Below are 24,249 nucleotides of genomic sequence, written 5' to 3'. Positions count from 1 at the left end.
ACAGTTGGTGATTACAATGTGCATGCTCAGAGAAAGCTGCCTGTGACAGACAGATAGCCTGATGATGTTGGTATGGCTATTGCTGGGAAAGTAGAATGCATCAGTGAAGAAACTATAGCAGCGAAAAAAAGAATTGTTACCTTTATAATTGGCTAAATTTTGAATTATATTTTCATATCATTGAGAATATTTTTAAAGGTTTATTCATTTTTTACTTTGTAGCCTTAGTGTCTATGGCTCTTGTATTATATCATTTCCATACAAAAGAGTAATATGGCTTCAGAAGCCCTTTTATCTCATGTCTTAGAGACCTTTCTTTGCTTCTTTGTCCCTAACTCAAAAAGAAAATTGAAATAAGCTGGTGCATTTTTTCCTGAGGGCTGTAAGAGATAATCATCTTAAGTCCTGCTCCATGACTCAGGATCCATGCTCAGCAATTGTCTGTGTTGCTCGGCATCACAGTCACATCTCACTTTGGCATCCGGTCTTTTCCATAGATTGAATTAAACATCTCTTCTGATACCCACTAGTTAAAGCTGAATATGACTAGATTATCCAGAAATATGCTTCTATTACATCTTCCAGTCAATTTTACTCTGCACTGTGCTATATATACATAATTTATGATTAGAAAATAGATACCTAAATGTCTATTATTCTGTTTCCCCAATATCTTGAATCATTTAAATGATCAATTATTCAATTAACTCCATTACTATATCTCTAGGTGTTTATGTCATTTTTTTTTAGTTTGGAAAATAACACCACAGGGGGTCATTGTTTTTCCTTTGAGTTGTCTGTAACTCACTATACACTTAATTTATAACCTAGAATAATAGCACCTACTACTGTTTTTGTTGTTACGATCTTTAAGTCAAATTCAATAGTTTTATAATGGATTTTGTTACTATTTAAATTATCTCTAAATGTGTGGTTTTCATATATGTTTCATGGAAGTTTAGTGTTTTGTCCTTACCCATTATTCCCAGCTCTTTTTCACCAGTGACCTTTCTTATCCAGTATTCTCCATTCCATATTGCCATGTGGAGTTTCTCACCTCTCTAGTGACACAGGCCTGTTTTTTTTTTTCCCCACAACTTGATATAGACATTTAACAACTACTAACTAGTAATCATATTTAAGAGAGGACATATGGTATTTATCTTTAAAAAAAAATGGTTACTGTAATGGTTTAAGTGAGAAATGGACATTATGGTCGCACATTGGGTCACTTGGTCTTACGTTGGTGGCACTGTTTGGTGAGCTTCAGAATATTTGGCCTAACCAGAGGAAGCATATCAATGGAGGTTGAATTTCAAAGTTCTTGCCTTATCTTACTTTCAGTTAACTTCTCTGTTTCAAGATTAAGGTTAAGGATGTGATATCTCAGCTTCCCATTCCTGCCACCATGGCTGCTACTTGCTACCATGCCTCCCCACCATGAAGAACTCCTAATCTTTTGGAAACAAGCCAATACAAACTCTTTCTATTATATGTTGCTTTTGGTTATGGTGTTTTATAAGAGCAATAGAGAAATAACTGAAACAATTACTTTGCTTAAAATCATGTTGTACAGTTGCATACGTTTTTCCTGGAAATTATAAGATTTTATTTTTTACAGCTCAAAATATCTCATTGAATGTATGAGTCACACTTGCATTATCCATTATCTGTTGGTGGACATCTAGGCTAAGTATCTTTCCATACTATTGTGAATTGAACAGTGTGATAAATATGGGTATGTACTTACCTTTGTAGTAGGATGTGTTTGTTATTCTTTGACTACATGTCCCAGGTTGGTAGAAGTGGACAATAAGGTAATTATCTTTTCATTATTTTAGAAGTCTTCCTGCTAATTTCAATAGAAGATGTAGTTTAATCTTCCTACATATATATGAGGATTTTTCTGTCATGTTTTCTTTAGTGTTTTTCAATGTTGTTTTCCTGATAGTGACTGTTCTCACTGAAATGAGATGAAATCTCAAAGTAATTTTAATTTACTATACTTCACATTTTTCTGCTTGCTAGTTTTGTTTAACATTTTATTTTAAATTTACTTTTAGCAAAATTCTTACTATGTAACCCTGGCTGGCCTGGAATTCACTATAAAGATCAGAGTAGCCTCTAACTCACAGACATCTATCTGTCTCTACCTCCTGAGTACTGTATAAAAACCATTCCTGAGTGTGCTAGTATATTTTTTTGTAAATTATTATTTGTAGTTCTTTTCTGACAGTCTATTTGTTGGCAGCTTTGTTTCATTGGTGATTAATAGTCTCAGTTCTTCAAATAATATAGATATTTCCTCTTTGTCTGAAGGCCTTGATTTTTGCCTGTTCTATGGGTTGTCTGCATATGCTGTTGATGGTTTCTTTTCCATAAAGAAGATTTTATTTTATGTATTTCATTTTGCCAATTTTTGAGATCATATCATATGTTATTGTGATCATATTCATACTTGTTTTTGAGTATAACTTGGTCTCAAAATATTTCTACTTTTTTTAGTGATTATACTGCTTCTGGTTGTAGATTAAGTAAGTTTTCTGATCCAGTTTGAACTGATATTTTGTGTACAATGAAAGACTGGATCTAATTTTAACCTTTTGAATGTGTATATACTTTGTTGCCAGCACCACTACCTGAAAAGATTCTATGTTTTCAAGTGCATACTTTGAAAACTTGTCAAAGCTTCTCTTTCTATAACTGAATTCATCTCTGAAGGATGTAGATGTAACAGTCTTATTAAATAAGAAACACAGAGCCAAATGCAGAGTTAAAAGCCCAAGAGGTCAGAGCAGTAGCTAAGAGCTAATACTAAAAACACTTTCTTACCCTTTGCTGGGCTACCATCCTTCTCCTGAGAAAGAGACCTACTTCCTGTCTTTTTATTGACTTTCTGTTCTGCCTTCTCACTGGTTGTCAAAAAAAAAAAAAAAAAAAAAAAACCTAACCTCCTTCGTTAGTTTTATTACAGGGTAGTGTTTACAAATAAAACACAGATATGTGTTCTCATAGATGACTGATACAAAATTATTTTGAAGTAGGAAGGCAGTGGTAAACCTGCTTGGATAGAGAGAATGATACCACAATGTGTGTTAAACCGAAGGAGTAACCCTAAAGGGAAGATATATGACCAGATTCATGGCATAGAAATGTGACAAATATCCAAAAAATCCCTATTGCAGCTAAGTGTGAAATGAAACAAACAAACAAACAAACAAACAAAAGAATTCTAACTTTATTTTTCTACATATCAAGAGAATGAAGGTAGATAAAACAAAAGAAAGCAAATTTTATGGACTCAGTTCGACATCATTTTGTAGTGCTCCTAATTTGCATATAAAAGTTATATAAGTTTATAAGTATGTGGACACTTTCTGAAGCTTATAGACTCTAGGAAAGGCTGAGTGGCCTTCGAGGATAGGGTCAAGTGCTATTTGCAGAAGTGTGAGTTACTTGATCTGCATCACGGATTCCTGCTCTATGTCAGGACACTGGAGAATGCTGCTGTGTGGCCTCTCTATTGGAGTGAGCGGAAGAAGGGAGAGAACATCTTTCTGAACAGGATACACTTTATAAAGCTTTCACAAACCAAGGTTGTCAAGACTTATGCATGAACCTACAGGCCTTTTCTTGTGGTGAACTTTAAAGATATTTTACACCTGATTGATTATTAAGGAATATGCTCCAGGCAGAAACTGAGCAGGAATGGGTAGACAGAAGAGTATTTAAATCCAGTTAAGTTTCCCAAGCATGAGAATCTGTTGAATAGAGATAGCTCTCAGAAGGAACATAGTGAGGGAATAATTTGTGGATATTGTGATTAGCTGGCTGTTATTCTTTCTGGAGACTGATCAGTTAAAAGAAGCAAGTGCTGTTATACAGGGTCACTTAGTATATGAAAAACCCTTGAGAAGCAGCCATGTGTAAAGATCCTTTCCATGGAGAAAACCATTGAAATTGCAATGAAAGTAGAAAATCAGCTGCATGTGCTCAACTGTACCAACCCAGGGCATCCACACTGAAGTGTTATGAGTGCAGGCAGCATGGGAGGCAATTCCTCCTCTTCTCTACATAGCTGGATCACTGGTCATTTCATATGGGGCCAGAATTTGTGGAGTCGCAATGTATTGTCTTCTGAGTCTGTGCAACGGTTCATCTTACAGAACAATATTGCATTTGAAAAGAATAAAGTGAATGGAAGTTGAAGTTTATCTACCTTAGCAATATTTCCAATTAATATCAACTTCATCACTCCCTTTTACAAGCTTTGACAATATTTCCATGACTTGCATGGATTTTCCTGATGCTAGTGCCCTCCAGCTTAGAGGGCCACGTAATATGCAGGTTAGTCTTACTTTTCCGTATAACCAGTGGTACATAGAGGTATCTACATATGTATAAGTGTTAAGAAAGAGAAAGAGAGAGAGATTGACAAGGAAAGAGATTGATCTAATGGGATTTGCTCAGGTGATCATGTAATTTGAACATTTTCAGCATCTGTCACCTTCTACCTGCAAGAATTAGATAGGAAAGACTAAAGCCAAAGGACTGAGAACATCAGTGTCAATGGCTGTATACCTCCATGTATTCTACACTGTTCAAGAATAAGAAGTGCATAGCTGGAAAACCAGGATTGTGTGCAAGCTTGAACAGAGTAACGTTGCCTCTTCTCTGTCCTTCTGTTCCATGTGGACCCTCTGCAGTGTGAATGTGCCAACCTACACAGATCTGAGAGCTAGTTTCCTTTTTCAACTTGCAAAGCTCTCATCTGGGACTTACGGGTTACATAGAGAGACATCGTAGGCTTTATTAGTGTCACTTCATGTTTGCTGGGTGCAGCCAACCTTCATGTCACCCAATTAAAAATTGCTTGCTGCTCATTGATTTCATGTAAGAAATATCAACTGCTAATTTCAAGACAACAACAAAAAAATGAAATTGTATTCCTTTGTGGGCATTTTGCAGTTTCAAAGTTCCTTTCCTTTGGTTTCTCATGCCTCTCAGAATAATTGCTCTTTGCTCAGAGCTGTTTGTATTAGTGTTTATATCTTTATTCAAGCCTCAGAGTCATTAGCTTTAAAGTAACAGATATGATGAAAATAAACTTTAACTGTGAGCACCTTTTTCACCATGTTCCACTGGTAAGAAAGCATGCAGTCTTTTACCTCAGGCTTTTAACCAATCAGAAATTTGTTCTTGCTTTTTTCTGCTCTTGCGCCCGTGTTTCTGTGTGTGTGTGTGTGTGTGTGTGTGTGTGTGTGTGTGTGTGTATGTGTGTGTGTGTGTGTGTGTGTGTGTGTGTGTGTTTGGTTTAGATGGATTTTCTTCGTATCAGGTTGGACTTTCAACTATCTATGTAGCTGAGGGTGACACTGAACTCCTGATCCTCCTGACTCTACCTCTCAAGTGATAAGATTGTGCACATAGCTCACTATGACTAAATTTTGTGGGGGTGGTGGGGCTCTAATTGATACAAAACTGTATACATTGAATTAATTCATGAGCACAGTTTCTTACATTGAACAAGTCAAGTCATTTCAGATTTCAAATTCTTATGTCAAAATTAGAACAAAACTTCATCTGTAAAATTATGCTGACATGTATATATGCACTACATATACATATAAACTGCACTTCTGACATATAAATATAAATTATGTACAGACATATAGGATTGTGTATAGTTAAGTTGTTGACTCTAATATGTTTCTCTTTATATAAAAATTTTCTAGATTATTTTGACTGTTGGTTTCATCTTATTGCCAAAAGTTGGGAGTCATACCTACTGACAAAGTGTATCACCTAATTAATTTGCATTTCATTTATCTATACAAAGGACAAATGCATATATATAGCACAATGTGTGCAGATATAGTGGTATTTTTTTCTCAAAAAGTGTCAAAAAATAACACAAATCATTTTCTAAGTTTGCATCCCTAAATTTGAGAAATAAATCTCCAAAACACTTTAAAATTAAAGTATAAAACCTTCTCTTAAGTCATGGCAGTCTGTTCATTTTCCTTTTTTTTCTATTCATTTATAAAAACTACAGTTAATGCTAATCTCTTGACAACATTCTTTAGCAACAATCACCAAAGGAAATTCTGTAAACAAAGTAAATTGTTAGATCTAAACCATGATGACTGAGTAGTTTGTGACAAGGAATTGTATTTCCTATGACATTTAAAAGCACATAAAATATTTTTGTTGTTAAACATTTGATTTCCTGAAAACTTAATTGAAGTGTGTGTGTGTGTGTGTGTGTGTGTGTGAACTTGTAATCACTGTGCATATAATCAGGATCAAATGATAGTTATAACTTCTTCTAGAGATTGGATATATTATAGTGGTAAAGAGAAATGGATGTTAAGCATCTTCATAGTCATGTAAAGTAGTTCAACATAGGAAAATAAAACAGGGTGAAGGTAAAAATAACTGCATTCTGGAGGCTCTGTCTTTATTCTTCAACACCATATACACAAATCTGTTGCTGGGTTTGATGCCAAAATCCTTTAATTGCAGTCTTTGGAAGGCAGAGGCAGATGGATGTCTGTGAGTTTGAACCCAAACTAGGCTATGTAGCTAGCTAGTTCTCTGTGTAGGAGTCTGATTTAGGGTTTCTAGTGCTGTAAAAACAAAAACAAAAACAAAAACAAACAAACAAACAAACAAAAACCTTGAAAGAACTTCAGTATGATAGGAAAGGTTTATTTCTTCAGCTGATAGTCTATTGTCCAAGGGAGATACAGCAGGAAATCAAGGGAAGAACCTGGGTGCAAGAACTGATTTAGAGGAGACTGAAGAATGTTGCTTGCTTAATTGCTCATTATGGCTTGCCTGGCCTCCTTTCTTACAGCACTAAAGTCAATCAACCTGTTCCAGAATTATCTTGTAACCTAGGAAAGGAAGACTTAAGAAATATGGATCAAGATTGTTAATTAGCATGATGATATAAAATAGAAGAGAAATGATGGGAAAAGTCTTATTTATGAAAATATGATGTCAGATAAAATTTAATGTAGTATAAGCTTTTAGAAACAGGGATCTATTATAGTAAAGATAGGAGGACAATTTCTGGAAATCCTCATAGAAATGAAACACATTTGAGATTTTTGAGTTCTTTTATTTTTTTCTTTTTCTACCAACATCCTACTTTATAACTCAGAGCCTTTGTTTATACAGCTATAAGGTTTTAATTTTTTTCTTACTTAAGCCATGTCCCCATTTTCCTGAAGGAACTTTGCTTTGTGATATTGGTTATGCAATGTTATGCTATCCTCTTTCTAACCTGAGCACTGTAATATCTTACTTACAAAACATTGCATTTTTTTTTTATCTTGGTCAGCAAAATTATTCTTGTTTTATTGATTCTGATTTCCATGAAATAATTTTAGTAGTTGTTGGTGGGGGAGTAAATTTTCTTTCTTTCTCACAAATTTCTCAGAAACATTGTACCACACCTCCTACTAAAACTCTGAACGTTTTCCTGGAATCCTAGATTCCATTATGATTTGATTACTTCATTATGTCTGTGGTATTTACAAGATGGCAAGGAAGTGGTTTGCCATGTGTACATGATGTGTTCAGTTTTCCTCAAAGAGTGTAATGAATGAATCATTTCAAAACAAATGAAACAATTAATTCAGCAAAATGAGCATAGAAGCCCAGGTTTGTAGCACATCAAGAAGAAATTTCAGGTAACATGTTATAATAGTTTCAATGAAAAAGTGCCAAAATTGCTGTTCTTTTGGTGCTAGCTCATAAAATACTATAGTAACTGCATTAATGCAATATACAAAAGACATTCTCACCACTGTGCTTTCTCTATAGCTTTTTTTTATCACTGTGTAGCAAGTTTATTTTGTGAAAATAAAACTTTGCATTGGAATGGGGCTTTTGGCTGCAGGAAAACAGGTCTGTATGCCTCCATAAGTACCAGAATGAGAAAACAAAGGCAGTTATTGAGGAAACATTTGTTAAGACAAAAAATGATAGCTTGGTAAAAGTATGCTGCTTTCTATTAAAACAGTTCTACATTTTAAAATATAAGCTCAATCAATATTCCAATGTTCTTCATAAATAAGTCACAAAATTAATAGTTAAAGAGAGAAGAATAATTCCCACATTGTGTACTATTGTTAAAAATTTATTTATTCTTTACAATGATAATAACTAATATCTTCCATAATCAAATTACATAGCTATTCTGAAATTTTATGTGTGTTACATATATTTGTTGTTTTAATGTACTTTCTTGATTAAACCAAAATAATTGTTTACCCTATAATAGTTGCCATGATCATGTTGTCTATTCACAGAAATGAAAACCCTAACTAAGACAGAGGGTGAGAGTGTTTGCTTCAATTTCAAAGACCAAAGTTCAGTTCCCAGCACCCATATCAAGTGGTTGACAAACACCTGTAACTTCAGCTTCAGGGAATCTAACACCACACCCTCTTCCCACATCTGTCAGCACACAGTTACACACATACAAACACACATAACCCCCCCCCCCCACACACATACACATAAATACACACACATACACACACACATACTCATGTACATATAACAATTAAAAAAAACTTTAAAAGAATTCAAATATGGAAAACAGACTAAAACAAGTAGGAAGATGTAAGTTGATATATGGCATCCAGACATACATAAATATATTCCTTACTGCAAAGATAGGCTACCTGTTCTGGTCCATCCCTTCTGAGAACAGTTATAAATGCTTAAAGTCATCAATACTTCAGAAATTCTTTAGACAGAGATTAAGTAAAGGATGAATAGCAAAGACAAGGTTTAGGTTAAGGACATCCCAGAAGCTTAGCCTAACAGGAAGAGCCTTAGGTTTCCTCTTCTCATGAGGGTGAGATTGCCCATGCCAGCAAGCTGCACAGAGCTGTGCTTGTAGCACATAAATAAAGCTTTATTACTAGTCATGTTGAAGATCTGAATGAAGTCCAGTACTTCAGCCAGTCCTTGAAAACAGTGTGAATTAGAAACAGACAGCTCTTACAAGAAAAAGCAAACTTTCAACCATCTTGATTCTAGTTTAATTCTTGTTTAACGAAAGTGAACTCTGTTCTCAAAATTTAGTATCTTTTCTCGGATACACGAACATAGACCTTAGGAGAAAAGGATGCCTTTATCCATGCTGTAGAATGCCAGTAAAATAAGCATGATATTCAATGAATGTAGAAACTATGAAAAGAAACTGTATTTTCACTGCACTTAACTATTAGTTTTAGTTGATATACTGTCTTTTTGTGATTCTGAATTGTTTACTTTCTTAGCTTTAAAATTTTAAAGTGTTGTTTCTTATAAAGAAAATATTATTCTGTCCATTCATATATGTTGTCCAAAAAGAACATATAAACTAATATTCGTGCTTTAATTAATACATTGACAATAGTCAAAGACAATCATACATATCATTTTTAAGGTGCACTTCACTTCTGTAGATATCATTCTGATGGAGAGCCTAAGACAGTAGGAATTATTCTGATAGAGAACGTTGCTCCTAAAGAAATGGTATAATTTCTGGTGCCAAACTTAGAGGAATTTCCAATGAAAGCCAAAGACATTATTTTACATCAATATGTAGATTTTTATTGAAGAATTAATTATATGACATGTGCTGCCTGTTTTGGACCATAAGGATTGGTACATGCTCATAACATGAGCACAACTGCATAGTCCAATCACAATCTCATCCACTCACCACCCATACCACTGCTAGTCAGCTCCCTGCCAATGAAAAGTACTCTGTCTGTGTTTGATACGAATGTTGTATTCCCTTTCCAATAGGGATGCTGTCTTCCCTTGAGAACCTCTATATCTTAAAGCTAAATTTCTATTCTTGCTAATGATTAAATGTTCTCTTTCAACATATAGGTCCAAAGTGGTATCCTTCCAGAGTTGGCCTACAATTAGAATATGGTAAGACCAATTTCAACCAATCAGTTTATTTAACTTACAATTTGTCCTCTGAGCTCAGTAACTCCCACTTATTACTTAGTCTATGCATGTAAACATCATCTCACTTGAGTCTAACACTCTAGTGCATCTCTATTTTATCTTTAAAAATTATTTTTAATTGCTCTTTTGATTGCATAAATAGAATACTATGATAACGACAGGCAAAATTGATGAAACCGAGGAAAATACATCTACTAATAGATGCAACATTACCAGAATTTAAAAATATAAATCTATAAATTAGTTCTAGTTGAGAACCAATATTATTGACACTGCATCTACTGAACCTCACATTTAAACCTGTTTATAGGAAATGGTAGCTAGAATAAATATTTAGAGTTTTTCAAGAAGTGTTAAATGCATTTTTAAAAACTTAGTAGGGCGTTTATAGGAAGCACTTATTAAGGAGTTACTACCTAAAATATATTATTTAAAAATTAGAGGCAAGTGTACCTCTGTGAGTTCGAGGCCAGCCTGGTCTCCAAAGCGAGTTCCAGGAAAGGCGCAAAGCTGCACAGAGAAACCCTGTCTTGAAAAAAATAAATAAGTGGATTTTCTTATTCCTTTGATAATAGTCATGTTCACAATTCTCAAATATCACTAGAATTTAAGTCAAATTCCTATTTCTCTAAATGTTTGAAATATATGTTGTTTCTTTACTATTCTCCTTTTCTCTGGAACCTGTATATTGAAAATATTGGGATCTGTCACATTTTTAGAATTCATGTTATTTTAGTCTGACATGTATCATAATCATATTTTTAAAGTAAATCTGTGTCTTACTGATTTACAGGAGCAAAAGTATTGTGTTATTTCTATCGACCTCCAGCATCTATAATTTGTACAAATAGAAATGACTGTATTATTTTAACAATCCCTAACACAAAGACTGTCGAGAGTGCAACAGGCATCAGTATCCATTTAAGTCACACTCCAATGCCTAAAGGATTGGTTAGCACAAATCTGGTGGTCTTGGCATTTTCCTGTATTCTTCCTGGGTTGTTGATACTTGAAAGTGGTTTTGAGCAAAATAAAACTGCGTACTAAATGTCTGAACAGAAATTGATGTTTTTGTTTGTTTGTTTGTTTGTTTTAGAGAGTGAATTAATTCATTGAAGTAAGCAGTGTATTGTGCAAAGTGAAGTTTCTTCTAGTTAACTCAATTTTAAGTTGACTTTTCTAATTACCTATCTGTGTGACATTTATTTTCATGCACTCTCAATAACAAAAGTCAACGAAGTCTTTAAATATCTGTCTGTCTGCCTGTCTGTTTCTCTCTCTCTCTCTCTCTCTCTCTCTCTCTCTCTCTCTCTCTCTCTCTCTCTCTCTGTGTGTGTGTGTGTGTGTGTGTGTGTGTGTGTGTGTGTGTGCATGTGTGATGTTTCTGCAGAAATCTATAGAAGCCAAAATGGAGAATAGGACTCCCATGGAGCTAGAATCACAGATAGTTTTTGCCTACTCATCACTGGTGCTGGAACCAAACTTGGGTCCTCTGGAAAAGCATCTAGCTTTGTAGGGCCTTCTCTGTCGTATCAATGTTTTACAATGTTAAGTTAGATTATGTTACTGAATTTCCACATTTTACATATGCATCTATAGTAGTAGCAACTATTCCCACAGGAGGAGAAAAGGGGAGTCTATCACCAATCAGCACCACAATCACTACAGAGAGCTGCTCCTAGAATACATTTAGCAGTATCTTTTGCTTAATGGGCAATCGCCTTATGAAATTAGAATCTTAATTTCCTCATGCAACAGATAATGGTAAAACAAAACTCAGTATCACTTTTTATGTGTTAAATTACAAGTATTTATTTACCCCAGTGGTTTTTCTGAACTGGTTGTAGTTTGCTGAACTTGGATAGACTCACACATTCAACTGCAATCACCCATTGATGTAGCATGCACAGGAGAGCAGCATTTCTATTGTGAGCTAAGTAATCTGCTGGCCTTTAGTAGAACAAACAGGCTTACTCTCAAGGTGCAAGTGGGCACGTGAACAATGAGCAGGGAGGCATTCAAGAATTTTTTTGAGGCCCAGGCTTAGAGCCACAAAGCTCTCTTCAGATAATCTATTAGCTAAAGCAACCAGGAGACCATTCTATCTTCCCAGATCCAGAACGGAGATATCAATTATAATGAAGGAGACCTACAGTCATAATTAAAATGACACAGAAATAAGAATGGCCATGTATTAAAACCATTATTATAATAAATTGGGCACTTAAAACGTTAAAAAAATGTTTCTTGTATCCGTATCTGTATTATTATGCTTCAGAGTGTTCTGGTAGGTGCACTGGAATTTTTAGTTACAGCCGTTGAAATGCCATACTGAAAAGCTAAAATGTGAGTATAAATGGCTTCCAATTTTATAACTTCCAATACAGAAAAGCTTAGTGCACACCCTGCATACGATATCTGTGTCAAACATCTAGGTGTAGGAAGTGTTCCTGAGTCTAGCCATTGTTTAGAGCAATTATCTGAAGACTGGTTTGTGTTTGAGCTTGTTGGGGCAGGAAATTATGAATTCAGAATTGGACAAAACTGTGATCTAGGAATGGCAGGTGCTTTGTCTCAGCATGTTCACTCTTTCTGTATACTTTTCTATATTTTTTTCTCCTTGACATAAAGACATTTTCTTGGAAGGCAAAGGATGGGGCTCCAGATTCCTAAGTTTGAGAGTGGAATGAATGATTAGGAATAGGAAAATGGGTCAGTGAGAAAGAGTTTTCTATGTAAATTTGTATCCTCAGCACTGGATAGAGACAGACTGGGGGCCAAGTGCCTGTAACCCAGGGACTGGCTGAGTGTGCTAATACCAGAAGGATCCTGGGGGCTTGAGGACAAGCTAGCATCAAGAACAGAGATGGAAAAGGAAAGAAAAATACTGAGGCCAACTTCTGCCTTCCACCCACACATTCAAGGAGGATACACAAGGATATCATCTTCCACACACACACACACACACACACACACACACACACACACACACACACACACAAAAGGAGATTGATATGATTTATGATGTATGTGGTTTATTGTTTTCAAAATTTTGTATTGGTGGGACTGCACTAAACAATGAAAAATTTGAGTGTTTTATTATTTAAAGTTTTCAAAGATAATAGCAGAGTATAAATTGATTCCCCTATTAAAGAACCCACTAGTCATCTGTCAGGAAGATTTTCAGCATATTTGCAAAGGTACAAAAAATAATTCAAATTTTTATCATACAAACATTCTATGATCTTATACATTACTGTCATAGTAGTATTGACCATGTTGATTGCAAATTGTGTTCCATGTCATATTCACTTTCTATTGTTATATAATAAGTTAGCAAAAAATGACACTTAAGAGCAACCTCCATTTACAGTCTCACACACACACACATTGCCTATATTATCTGTTTAGGACACATGAAAGCTGGAGCAAGTGATGATTGAGTTGAATTTTCATGGGAAATTTCTCAAGTCATCTCCCTTCCATTCTTTTCATAATAGCTAAGGACAGTCTGTATTTTTCACCGAAAGTTTTTTGTAAACTTTATGTTGGAAAAAATTGATACATAAATTACTTAAATGGAATGGATCATGTCTTATAACATTCACATTTGTTATAGAATGATTGCATAATTCTAGTCCTAAGTAGTCACCAGTTTCATATTAAGAAGTTCTTTGTTACTGTGCCGTAAAATTATATTTAAATAGTATTTTCTCATTGCTTTATTTTAGGTGGCCCTTTTTTGAAAGACTACATCACTGTTCAAAGTGTTGCAGCTTCGTCAATTATCACACTCTATTTTACAGACTTAGGTCAACAAGTCAGTTGGACCACAGTAAGTGTCAATTGGAGTTTAGTACGTATGCCCCATTTTATAAATTTCATGTTTGTATTTAAGGCCGTTTTCTTGCAATGATAGGAATTCTACTATAGTTGTAATGAAATCAGTGGCCAAAGTTCTAGTGAAGCTCTAGATATGTGTGGAAAGACAGGAAGCAAATATATTTTCTTTCATGTCATGTCCATGTGTTTACTTTTTGCCTTGTCTGTTGAGTGATATTGCTTTAGCTTTTCTTTTTCTAGAAGCCTAGATATTTCAAGGATATTCTTCACACTGGAATGAGAAGGTGTAGATACAGTAGTCTTTATGAAGGAGGTTCTAATACAGAATTACCAAGAATGAAGAAGTAAGACTTCCTTGGGCTTATGAGTACATTCTTTAGGCCTCTCCCTCCACTCTTTGAGAAGAGTTATAGTTCTCAAAATTGCCTCATCTGCATTTAATGATATAGAAACAGGAGGGCTACACCAAAGGAAATTAAGGGGAAAATTCTTGAAACCAATTCAAGAGATTGAACTATTTATGATTGATGCAATCAAGTAATAGAAAAGCTTCAGCAGCAAGAGTAAACTCTATAGGATTTTTAGTTCAAAGAAACATCTAACATGTTAAGTAATTCTTGCAATGATCTACAGAGAATGGGGCCTTCTCTGTCTTCATTTTCTTTTCTCAATAGGCATCTTTTTTGAATACATTTCAAACGTGAACATTTATGTTTTGAATTACAACATGATCTGTATTTGTAATGTGTTTGTATCAGTGTTTTTCACTTGAATGGATTTTATTTTGCTGGCACTAAAATGAATTTTATAATTTGTAAAGTTTGGAGTACTTTCTTTATTTAATCAATTTAAAATTATTAAATATGGGAGTGGAGAGATTGCTCAGCACTTATGCAGAGGCCTCACTTTCTATTCCCAGCCCTACCTCACTTCTCACAATTCTCAATCCAATGACCCCTCCTGACCTCTACAGGCACTTTATGCCCACATTGCACAGTCATGCACATAGACAAAAGACACATACACATTAAATAAACAGATAGATGTTTTAAAAATAATACATATGCATGCTCAGTTATATATTAAAAATTTCTCTGAGACAGAAATTCATGTTTATGTTTACTAATAAAATGCTGCCATATTTGTTACCTTTCCAACTTAATATTAATATATATTTCCCTTCTGTATTTAGTAATGAGTTCTTCTACAGTGGGGTTATTTTAGTATTAAAAATTATTTTAGTTTATTGAGACTGTGGAGCCTTTGGGTAAAAAATTTTTAGACTAAAATTAAATTTAAAATAATATTAATTCTTGTGAAACATAGGAATGTTTAAGTAAAACTATTGATGCATGTATTTTGTAAAAATGCATATAATATTTAATATGAAGCTTCAGTGTACTTAGTTAAAGATATTTCAGATTGGTAGATGTGATCTACCAGGATTCAAATATCCTAACATCCTTTGAACAAACATGATGAAAAGAAAAATCTTGTTTACAGGGATTGTGTCAAGGTGAGAGGCATTAGCCATGAGTTCATTAGAATCTTGTTTATAGGGATTGTGTCAAGGTGAGAGGCATTAGCCATGAGTTCATTAGAAACTTCCAGCTGCATGAAGGGGATAAGCAACGACGAGAAGAAGCAGGACAGTGGAATTCTTTGATAACTGTACTAGAAAATTATACCTTATTTGAGAGGAAAGTCATCTAAGTGACAAACCAAGCTCTGGAAATACCATGGATGTTTTTCAATCTCTCCCATGGTTCAAATGTTCTTTTGCTCTAAATGGGTCAGTTTTATTAAATCCTAAAGATGCACATTTTTAATCACACCATTTTTGTATCCACCAAATCGTACAATAGAAATATTTTACCACATGTAAGACATACATATTTGTAAGCTATTAAAATGCATTAAAGAGTATGTCAAAGAAAATAAATATAAATTTTTTTCTCCATAAAATTTCACATCTTCATTTCTGACTTAATTATTTCTGTAAAATATCAGCTTTTTATGTTAATGGTAATCGGTCTGATCTTTGGGTCACCTTAAAATTTGTTTTTTTTTTACATCATCAGTTTTAATTTAATATCGCAATTTTGATAATGTTTCTGCATATTATATTTTTGATATACAGCATTAATTGAACATGTTTTTTGCAATTTTATATAGATATGGTTTTTTTTTATTTCTTCATGTGTGACTTCTTTATCATCCTTCTAGGTTTCTATTTTTTCATATTCTTTTTCTCAATGTTTTCCAATATCTAAATTGTCTATCTTTCCTTTTATGTCCTTGAGCACATTGATGGATATGTTTAAGCACAAGTGTGTTAACCCTATTATTTGAATCTTTGGTAGATTACATAGTATATATTCACATAAAAACAAAGGGAAACAATACTTGTCTAACATGATACTATTATCAGTGATATTCCCTAAAGCAATGTAATATTACTTTTAAGTATTTAAGAGAATACTTATTTATTTTAATCCACAACTCTCCTTTGTTTTGCAGTTGTTTAAAATCACTTTGTTTCTATTGTTGATTTTCAGTATTTCTGAAATATGTTATTTAAATTGTTTTCAAGAGTAAAACACAAGTATAGAATAAGAATGCAAACTCTTAACACCATAATATGGTAAAACTAAAGACAATTTCCAAGAAATCCTAAATTCATGGAGAAAAGATTAAGTGTAGAAAACCTACTCGACTTGTCACTACAGTTTTTATGTTCTTATTGAAACATTATTTTGGTCTAATCACTGTAATTCCGGTTGTCTTGCATACTTGCTGGCACTTGACCTGCACATTCAATCATGCCCCAGCCTTGTTCTCTATAGTAAGACTTGCCGTGGCTGAACACATACATCTTGAACACAAACCAATCTGATTTTCTTTGTTTTCCAAAATATATAGGACACAAGGATTCCTACACCGTATAGATTGTATCACCCAATATAAATATCTCAGATGTTATTTACAGTGTACCGAAGTGTGTAAATTTATGCAAATACTATTCCATTTAATTTAAGGAACTTGACCATGCAAGTTTTGGTACCATGGGACCCTAGAATAACTTCCTACAGATACCAATGGTAAATAACTCCAAAGGCTCACAAGGGCCTCCACTGCATAGTTAAAGTAATTCTTTTTTTTTTTTTTTCAAGAAAAACATTACATTAGTGGAATGTGGAGAAAAATTGAAGGGAAAAGCACATTTAAGTGTACTTCATGAATTCAAAATAAAAACAAGGCCTTACTGCTTATAGTGGAGTTTCCAGACTTTGCGGGTCCTTATCACTTGCCTTGCTTGTCTGTGCACAAGCATCTATTTGGGCTCTATTTTATTTTTTCATTGGAACAGTAAGCTACCACAGTAATGTATCTATGCAGTCCTTGCTTTCATCATAGAACAATTTTTGATAACCTTTTCATTTTAATAAAGTATCTCTCATCTTTTATTTGCACTCAAATGAATGCTTTGAAAGAGATATTGTCCAAAAGTTTGTGTCATTCTTTAGTGTATTCAAGATTTATAATTCATATCTAGTTCTCTTTTGAACTGCCATGTTTCAGAATGCACAATATTTGTGATAAAATGTTGGCTGTTAAATTGAATTCATGCCTGTGAGCATCCCATCTGAATTTTATTTAAGAGATGACAGAAAGAAGAACATAGTTTAATTTCCTCTGACTCTGAATAACTCCATACATAATATCTGATAAAATTTTATTAGCTTAAATTATAGTGGCTTTTCATCAAATTTCACTATTATTCACAACATTTTTCATATTGGATATATCATACAGAATTTGCTAAAATTTGACTTTGTTAAATCAGATGGCCTTGAAATAAATATTTAAGAAATTTTCATATAAAGAATACAGCCTTCTCATTATCACAAAATAATAACTGAAACTGGTTATGGGATATTGATAATGGTTAATAATCTTACTGTCTCTTTCTCTCTATTTGTTTTTCCTTTCTTTCTTTCTTTCTTTCTCTCTGTCTCTTTGTCTCTATTTCTTGTTGAGATAGGCTCTCATATTGTACCCCATCTGGCTTCAAACTCACTGCAATTTTACTGCCCCATCCTTTTAAATGTTGCAGCATGTTCAGCAAAATAATATCTTTGCATTTCAATAATGAGACATATCATAGGCCATAAATTAATATACATTTTTATATGAAATTTATATTATTGTAGTCAGAAGTTTTTCTGTGTTCCGTCTGATCCTACAGCTGCTCAGACACAAATAAACTCACAAAGTCTTGTATTATTTTCAAACTATATGGCCTAGTGACTCAAGCTTCTTGCTAGCTACCTCTTACATTTTAACCCATTTCTGTAAATCTATACTTTGCCACATGGCTTGTGGCTTACCAGTACTTTTACATCTTGCTTCTCCTGGTGGTGGCTAGCAGTGTCTCCTCTCTGCCTGTCTCTCCCTTTCTTGTGTATCTCCTGGATTTTCCACCTACCTATAAGCTGACTTACCATAGGCTAAATCAGTCCATTTATTAACCAATATGAACAACACACATTCACAGCACAGGAAAAACATACCATAGCATATTATCACATGTTTTACAGTTTTTTATCTCTGATCTCTTTGGGCCTATGATAAATACATTGCTAATGGTCAGAATTATAACTAAAGAAATACAAAAATATAAATGTAAATATATAATAGTATTACATATTCCATTATATAAACCTAGCTATATATTTATATATAATACATAATTCCATAAGTATATAAGTATATGTACATGTAAGGTACTTATTCTTTTCTATAGCCTAGGCTAGCTTTAAACTCATGATCCTCTTGACTCACATTTAGTATTGTACAGTAAGCTGAGGCTTTCTAGATCAATTTATTTAAATAAGACAATCCTCTACAGGCATGGACACAGAGCAATATAACATAGAAAATCTCTCATTAATATTCTGTTCCCAAGTAATTGCAGAATATGTCTAGCTGACTCTTACAGCTAAGTATCATAAGGTATAACATTTCCAATTTTTTATTTTAATGATAGTCAAGTTAATTGAGTTAATGAAGGAAATATTTGGCAAAAGAAAAGAATGAAAAATGGAAAAAAATAGATACTTTCACTGGTGTTCTTTACAGTGAGTGGGATACTTCATATAGAACATGGAGTGGGCAGGACAAAATTGAAAGTGTATTTAAAATGATTTACTTATCAGATAAAATGATTTTGCACTATTTACATTAAAGTCTGGTACTCAGTTCAAAATCAGAGGATATAAAGATAATCATTTTTCTAGTTTCAAATCTGTCACTTTTTTGAGTGTGTTTGTGGTGGATAAGTACCTTAAAGTATAATGAAGAGTGAAAATGTGAAACTGTAAGTGAAACACACTGCCTCAGAATGACCATTATAATGATATAGAAATTCACTGAGATGTATAAAGTTTGGTACTGGGCAAATGTTTGTGTGAGTAGCTGCATTAATATAACTGTGAATGCTTTCATTTACAAATAAAAGTTGTTCAAAATTATTTTTAAAATTATCTCTACATTATCCGTTTCCTTAAGTGGATTCTTCTGAGCATAATTAATATCTGGCAGTATCTATGTATTTGATGAATGCTTACGAATGTAGGTAACTCTTAAAATATTTATAAAAGCATTTTTTAACCCAAATTTACTTTCTGTCTTTAGGTCTTTTTGGCTGAGTTCTCGGGACCTCTACTAATATACCTTCTTTTCTACTTGAGGAGCTCATACATATATGACGTGAAGGAGAGCTCTCGGCGGCCTCGACACCCTGTGGTACAGTAAGTGACACATGGGCACACAAAGGGTGACAGATGCACCCCAGTTATGTTGGGACCACTTCTCAATAATTACATTGTCAGATAAAGGCACCAGAAGTTAAAGTTAATCTAACATTTGGACCAGTAGTTCTTAGACCTTAGCACAGTATAAAGGACCAGCTATTCACCTTCTATTCATGGCTTAGTCACAGCTGCCCCAGCATCAGGAAAGAATGATGGACTATATAAGCTTAGCAGAGAAAACAATATAAAAAATCCAAGGTTCATCTTACAATTATAACTAATTCATATAGCTTTTATATAATGAAGTTGAAAGACCTGGCATAGAGCACACCTTTAATCCCAGCATGCTGTGAGGCAGAGGAAGGATGATTTCTGTGAGTTTGTGGACAACCTGGTCTGTATGATGAGTACCAGCATACCCAGGGCTGTGCAGAAAGACCCTGTCTCAAAAACAGAACCATCTTCTTTGGTAAAGCAGTCAATTTGGCTGATACTGGTGCAGCAGGAGGGCTCTGTGGACCAAGAGTCCAGCCTTAGGCTTCTGTGCCTTCCTTAGATGATTCTGCAGCTGTCTTAGGGGGTCAAGGTCTAGGCTGCCAGGCTCTTGCAGGTAACTATGAAGACAAGGATTTCATTCCTGTGACCAAGCTAGGCTGCCTTGTCAAGGATATGAAAATTCAAGTCTCTGAAAGAGATCTACCTGTTCTCCCTGTCCATTAAGGAATCCAAGATTATTGACATTTTCCCGGAAGAATCCCTAAAAGATGAGATTCTATAGATCAGGGCTGCTGCTGGAGGCCATGGTGATATCCATGGTCCATGCTACAGCTGGAAGCCATGCTATTGTCTGTGGTCTATGTTGCCACCTGAAACCATGTGGAAGTTCATGATCCATGCTGCCTCTGGCTGGTACGGGTAAAGAAAGTGCTTTTGAAGTGTTATCAATGGCTGTGGATTCATAACTGAGAGTGAGAGACACTGGAGGCTTCTGTGACACGCCCCCCTCCAAAGAAAAAGCAACAGTCCAGACATGACTTTGATAAAGATGCTGAAGTGTAGCTCTTCACAGTTGACGGTTTGTGGTGGCAGCACAGGGCCAGAGTTGGGGGAGGACCCAATTATTGTTAAAGGCCTGGCCACTGGGAATTTGACCATGCTCCAATGAGTATATGGGCAGCACAAATTGGACATGGTGTATTTTTTTATGTGGGATGGGGTGCAAGTGTAAGAGGTTGGACCTGGGAGGAAGGGAAGGGAGTGTAATAGGGGTGCATTGTATGAAATTCCTAAATAATTAATGAAAAGATTATGTTGGAGAAAATATAAAAAATTTAAAAATTAAATTTAAATGAGAGAGAGAGAGAGAGAGAGAGAGAAAGAGAGAGAGAAAGAAAGAGAGAGAATGTCAGTGCAGAAGCATACTCCAGATGACAAGCAGATCAGATTCAAAGCTTTTCCCACTATTGGGGACTATAATGGTCGTGCTGGTCTTAGTGCTAAGTGCTACAAGAAGGTGGCTACTGACATCTGAGGGGCCACTATCTTGGCAAAGCTTTCCCTGTTAACCATCCCTCAGAGGCTACTGAGGAAACAAGAATGGAAAGTCCTACCCTATTCCTTGCAGGGTGACAAGCCACTGTTTCTCTGAGCCGGTCCCTGCCCACAGGGGCACTGTCATCATCCCTGCTCCTGTGCCCAAGAAGCTGTTGCTGATGGCCAGTATCAATGACTACTACACATTAGCCAAGGCCACTTTTGACGCCATCTCTAAGACCTATGGCTATTTGACCACAGATCTCTAGAAAGAGAACAAATTCACCAAATCTCCTTACCAGGAATTCACTGACCATCTGTGGAAAACCAACACCAGAGTCTCTGTTCATAGGACCCACATTCCATCTGTGACTACCATAGAGGGTTTTTATAAAGAAAATAATAAATTGAATTAAGTCTGTTAAAAACATAATAAACTTGAATAATCTTAAATCATATTTTCTTAATACCAGAATATTCCTCAGCAAGCAAGTACGATCCTAGTAAATATTGGCTGAAATCCCCACTGAAGAAGATTTAATTGTAGAACAATGAATTTTAGTTAATGATAAAAGATAAAACAGTTTGTACTTTTAAAGTCCCAAACTGTTAAGAGTAGTTCAGTTAGAGTAGCAAGCGATAGCAAACAACAAACAGTGCATGTCAGACAATTCAGAAACAGGAAAATACACTTGAAACTATGAAGTGGAGAGTGACTTAAACAATTAGCAATATTACATAGAGAAGAAAGACATAACTGTGGAAAAAAATTTCCTGGATTCTTTTAGTAAGTTAAAACCCTAAATTAAATAGTACTTGAATGTGATTGACTTTTTGTTAGTAATAGGACAGTTATCAAAATATGCTATGTAACTGTGGTTGTTAGCCTGTTGTGAAAACAATGCATCCTTTATTCTCCTTTCAAGTCTATCTCCATGTCTCTCAGAAGACATGCATATTAAAAGGGGGTGCAGTTATTCAAAATACCACATTAAAATGTGTTAAAAGGAGAAAAAGAGAACAAAACTTCAAATTCCATGAATTAAAAGTATCCCAAGTAAATTAAGAAAGAACATTGAGGTCCTGTGGACACTAGTAAAAATAACAAATTTGACCCTTAATTTTCATCTCATCATAGATGCTGAGCTGCAGCCATGCTGAGGACTTCTTGTCCTGATTCCCTACTGCACTTCTTCACACAATTTGTTTTGTTCTATTATGTCATTCCCAATTCTCATTCCCCCTCTCTTATCAATTATCTATATCCCAATCACAATGTCAAAAATTCTCACTCAGAGTAACCATTCAAGTGACTTCCATAAATCTTGATAGTTTGACTTGCTTTTAGACAATGTATTGTTTTAAACTGTTACTGTGATCATTTTGACATTTTTTTCCCTCAATTGAATTTAACTTCCACAATAGATGCAGTGAATTGTTGACATAGCATGCCTTATAAGGTTCACTGAATATAAATGGCTCATTGAAATAATTTGAATGACTTGGAAGATGAACCCAATGCATACATACTTATTTCACCTTGGGTAATTAATGGGTCAGATTTCAACTGGTGAATATGAAAACTATTCATATGAAAGTGATCTGTGATACAAAGTAGTTAGTACACTGTAGAAACAGAAGAATGGCTGATGTAGTCATTCACAGCGGAACAACAAGAAATTGATTCTTGGTAATGATAGGCTTGTCAAGCAAGCTCTGAAATATTAACTTCTTCATTATCCTTAAATTACATAGAATGTTTAATTAATTTAGAGAGTGAGTTGAAGACGTTGGAAGGAGAAAATAATGACCCTTGTATTTTATGACTGAACTCTAGCATATATTGAATATATGGCACAGCTTGGAAGATGAGCAATTTTAGTCTCAAGTGAACTGACTGACAGTGATTACTACTCTTAAACACACACATGTTTGATAATATCTTGGTAACAAATACATCTGTACCACTTATTATTTTCCAAAGCACAAAAATGTTAAGCTTCCACAAATAATTTGATTTAGTTACACAGGTTTGAACAGTTATCAGAGATTTATGAAACATTTTGCATGATTCAAAGGCATATGATCTCAAAATGACATCATTTAAGATTAAGAACATGTTTATGATGAAGTGTTAATCAGAGGAAACTAAAAAAATAATATAGGCTGTTAAAATTGTCCTTGAATGCCTTGAACAACTTCAATTCCATGACATATTGCTGAATACACTACAGACTTTGAACATACAACTTGGAGGAATCCAGGTGAAACTGACCTGGAAAACTACTCCCTCAGGATCAGTTATTGTAGTAATGCGAGGAAGAATGTAAGATGCCCAGGGAGAAGACCAATCAATAGTCATATCCAGCTGTAAAACTTACAAACCACTTCAATGATCAGCTTGGCAAAATATACTCAGGGGTGTGTTAGTGGCACTTATATCTTGAGGATTACCAAGAGCCCTCTAATATTGGAATGAAGGCCCATCCAATAGGAGGGTATTGTAATTTTGCCTGGTATTGTAACCTTATGCTTAGCAATATATGGTAATTATTTCATGTTTTATTTGAATCCCTACTACTAGTACACCCAGTATATTTATTTCTTAAAACAGCTCTTGCTCTGATGAATAAACTGTCTTATATTAAATAGAATAAATAATATCTTAAAATGTTTACTCCACTCAGTTGCTTAAAGTATATTATCTTTGATCCATGCTTATTTTTAAGAACAATCAAATTTTAAACATTTTTTAAACCTTTTACTTACAATAAAATAGTTAAATATGCTAGTAGAGAATAAATCATTTTAATTTTGTCCAGGGAAATTGGCCACACTAAAAGACAGTTGATATTTACTTTCAAAACATTATTTAAAAATGGCAAAGGAGGAGTCTTAAACTATAAGAGAAACAGGTATATAAAGAGACACATGTGGCAATGTGTCAGGTAGACAAAACCAATAAATAACGGATGCTTTATGGTAGCACAGAAAATGACATTCCAACCTTCTCAATCTTATAGTAATTGCTAAAGGACAACCAAACAATTAAAAAGTAATTTTGAATATT

The 24,249-nt window shown here is 34.4% G+C and overlaps 1 protein-coding gene across 1 annotated transcript in view; it reads left to right on the top strand.

The window, feature by feature from the left end:
- The window catches only part of Tecrl (trans-2,3-enoyl-CoA reductase like), a 63,682-nt gene that overhangs the window by 19,645 nt on the left and 19,788 nt on the right, over positions 1-24,249 (top strand). Inside the window, exons 3-5 of the mRNA XM_059275127.1 lie at positions 9,904-9,948; positions 13,719-13,822; positions 19,528-19,643. Coding sequence (XP_059131110.1) covers positions 9,904-9,948; positions 13,719-13,822; positions 19,528-19,643 — 265 coding nt within the window. The remainder of the gene's footprint in view (positions 1-9,903; positions 9,949-13,718; positions 13,823-19,527; positions 19,644-24,249) is intronic.

This window comes from Peromyscus eremicus, chromosome 10, assembly GCF_949786415.1.
Source record: "Peromyscus eremicus chromosome 10, PerEre_H2_v1, whole genome shotgun sequence".
In the NCBI taxonomy this organism is placed as follows: Eukaryota; Metazoa; Chordata; class Mammalia; order Rodentia; family Cricetidae; genus Peromyscus; species Peromyscus eremicus.
The sequence above is the reverse complement of the archived record's forward strand: the minus strand, read 5'-3'. Positions and strand labels throughout refer to the sequence as shown.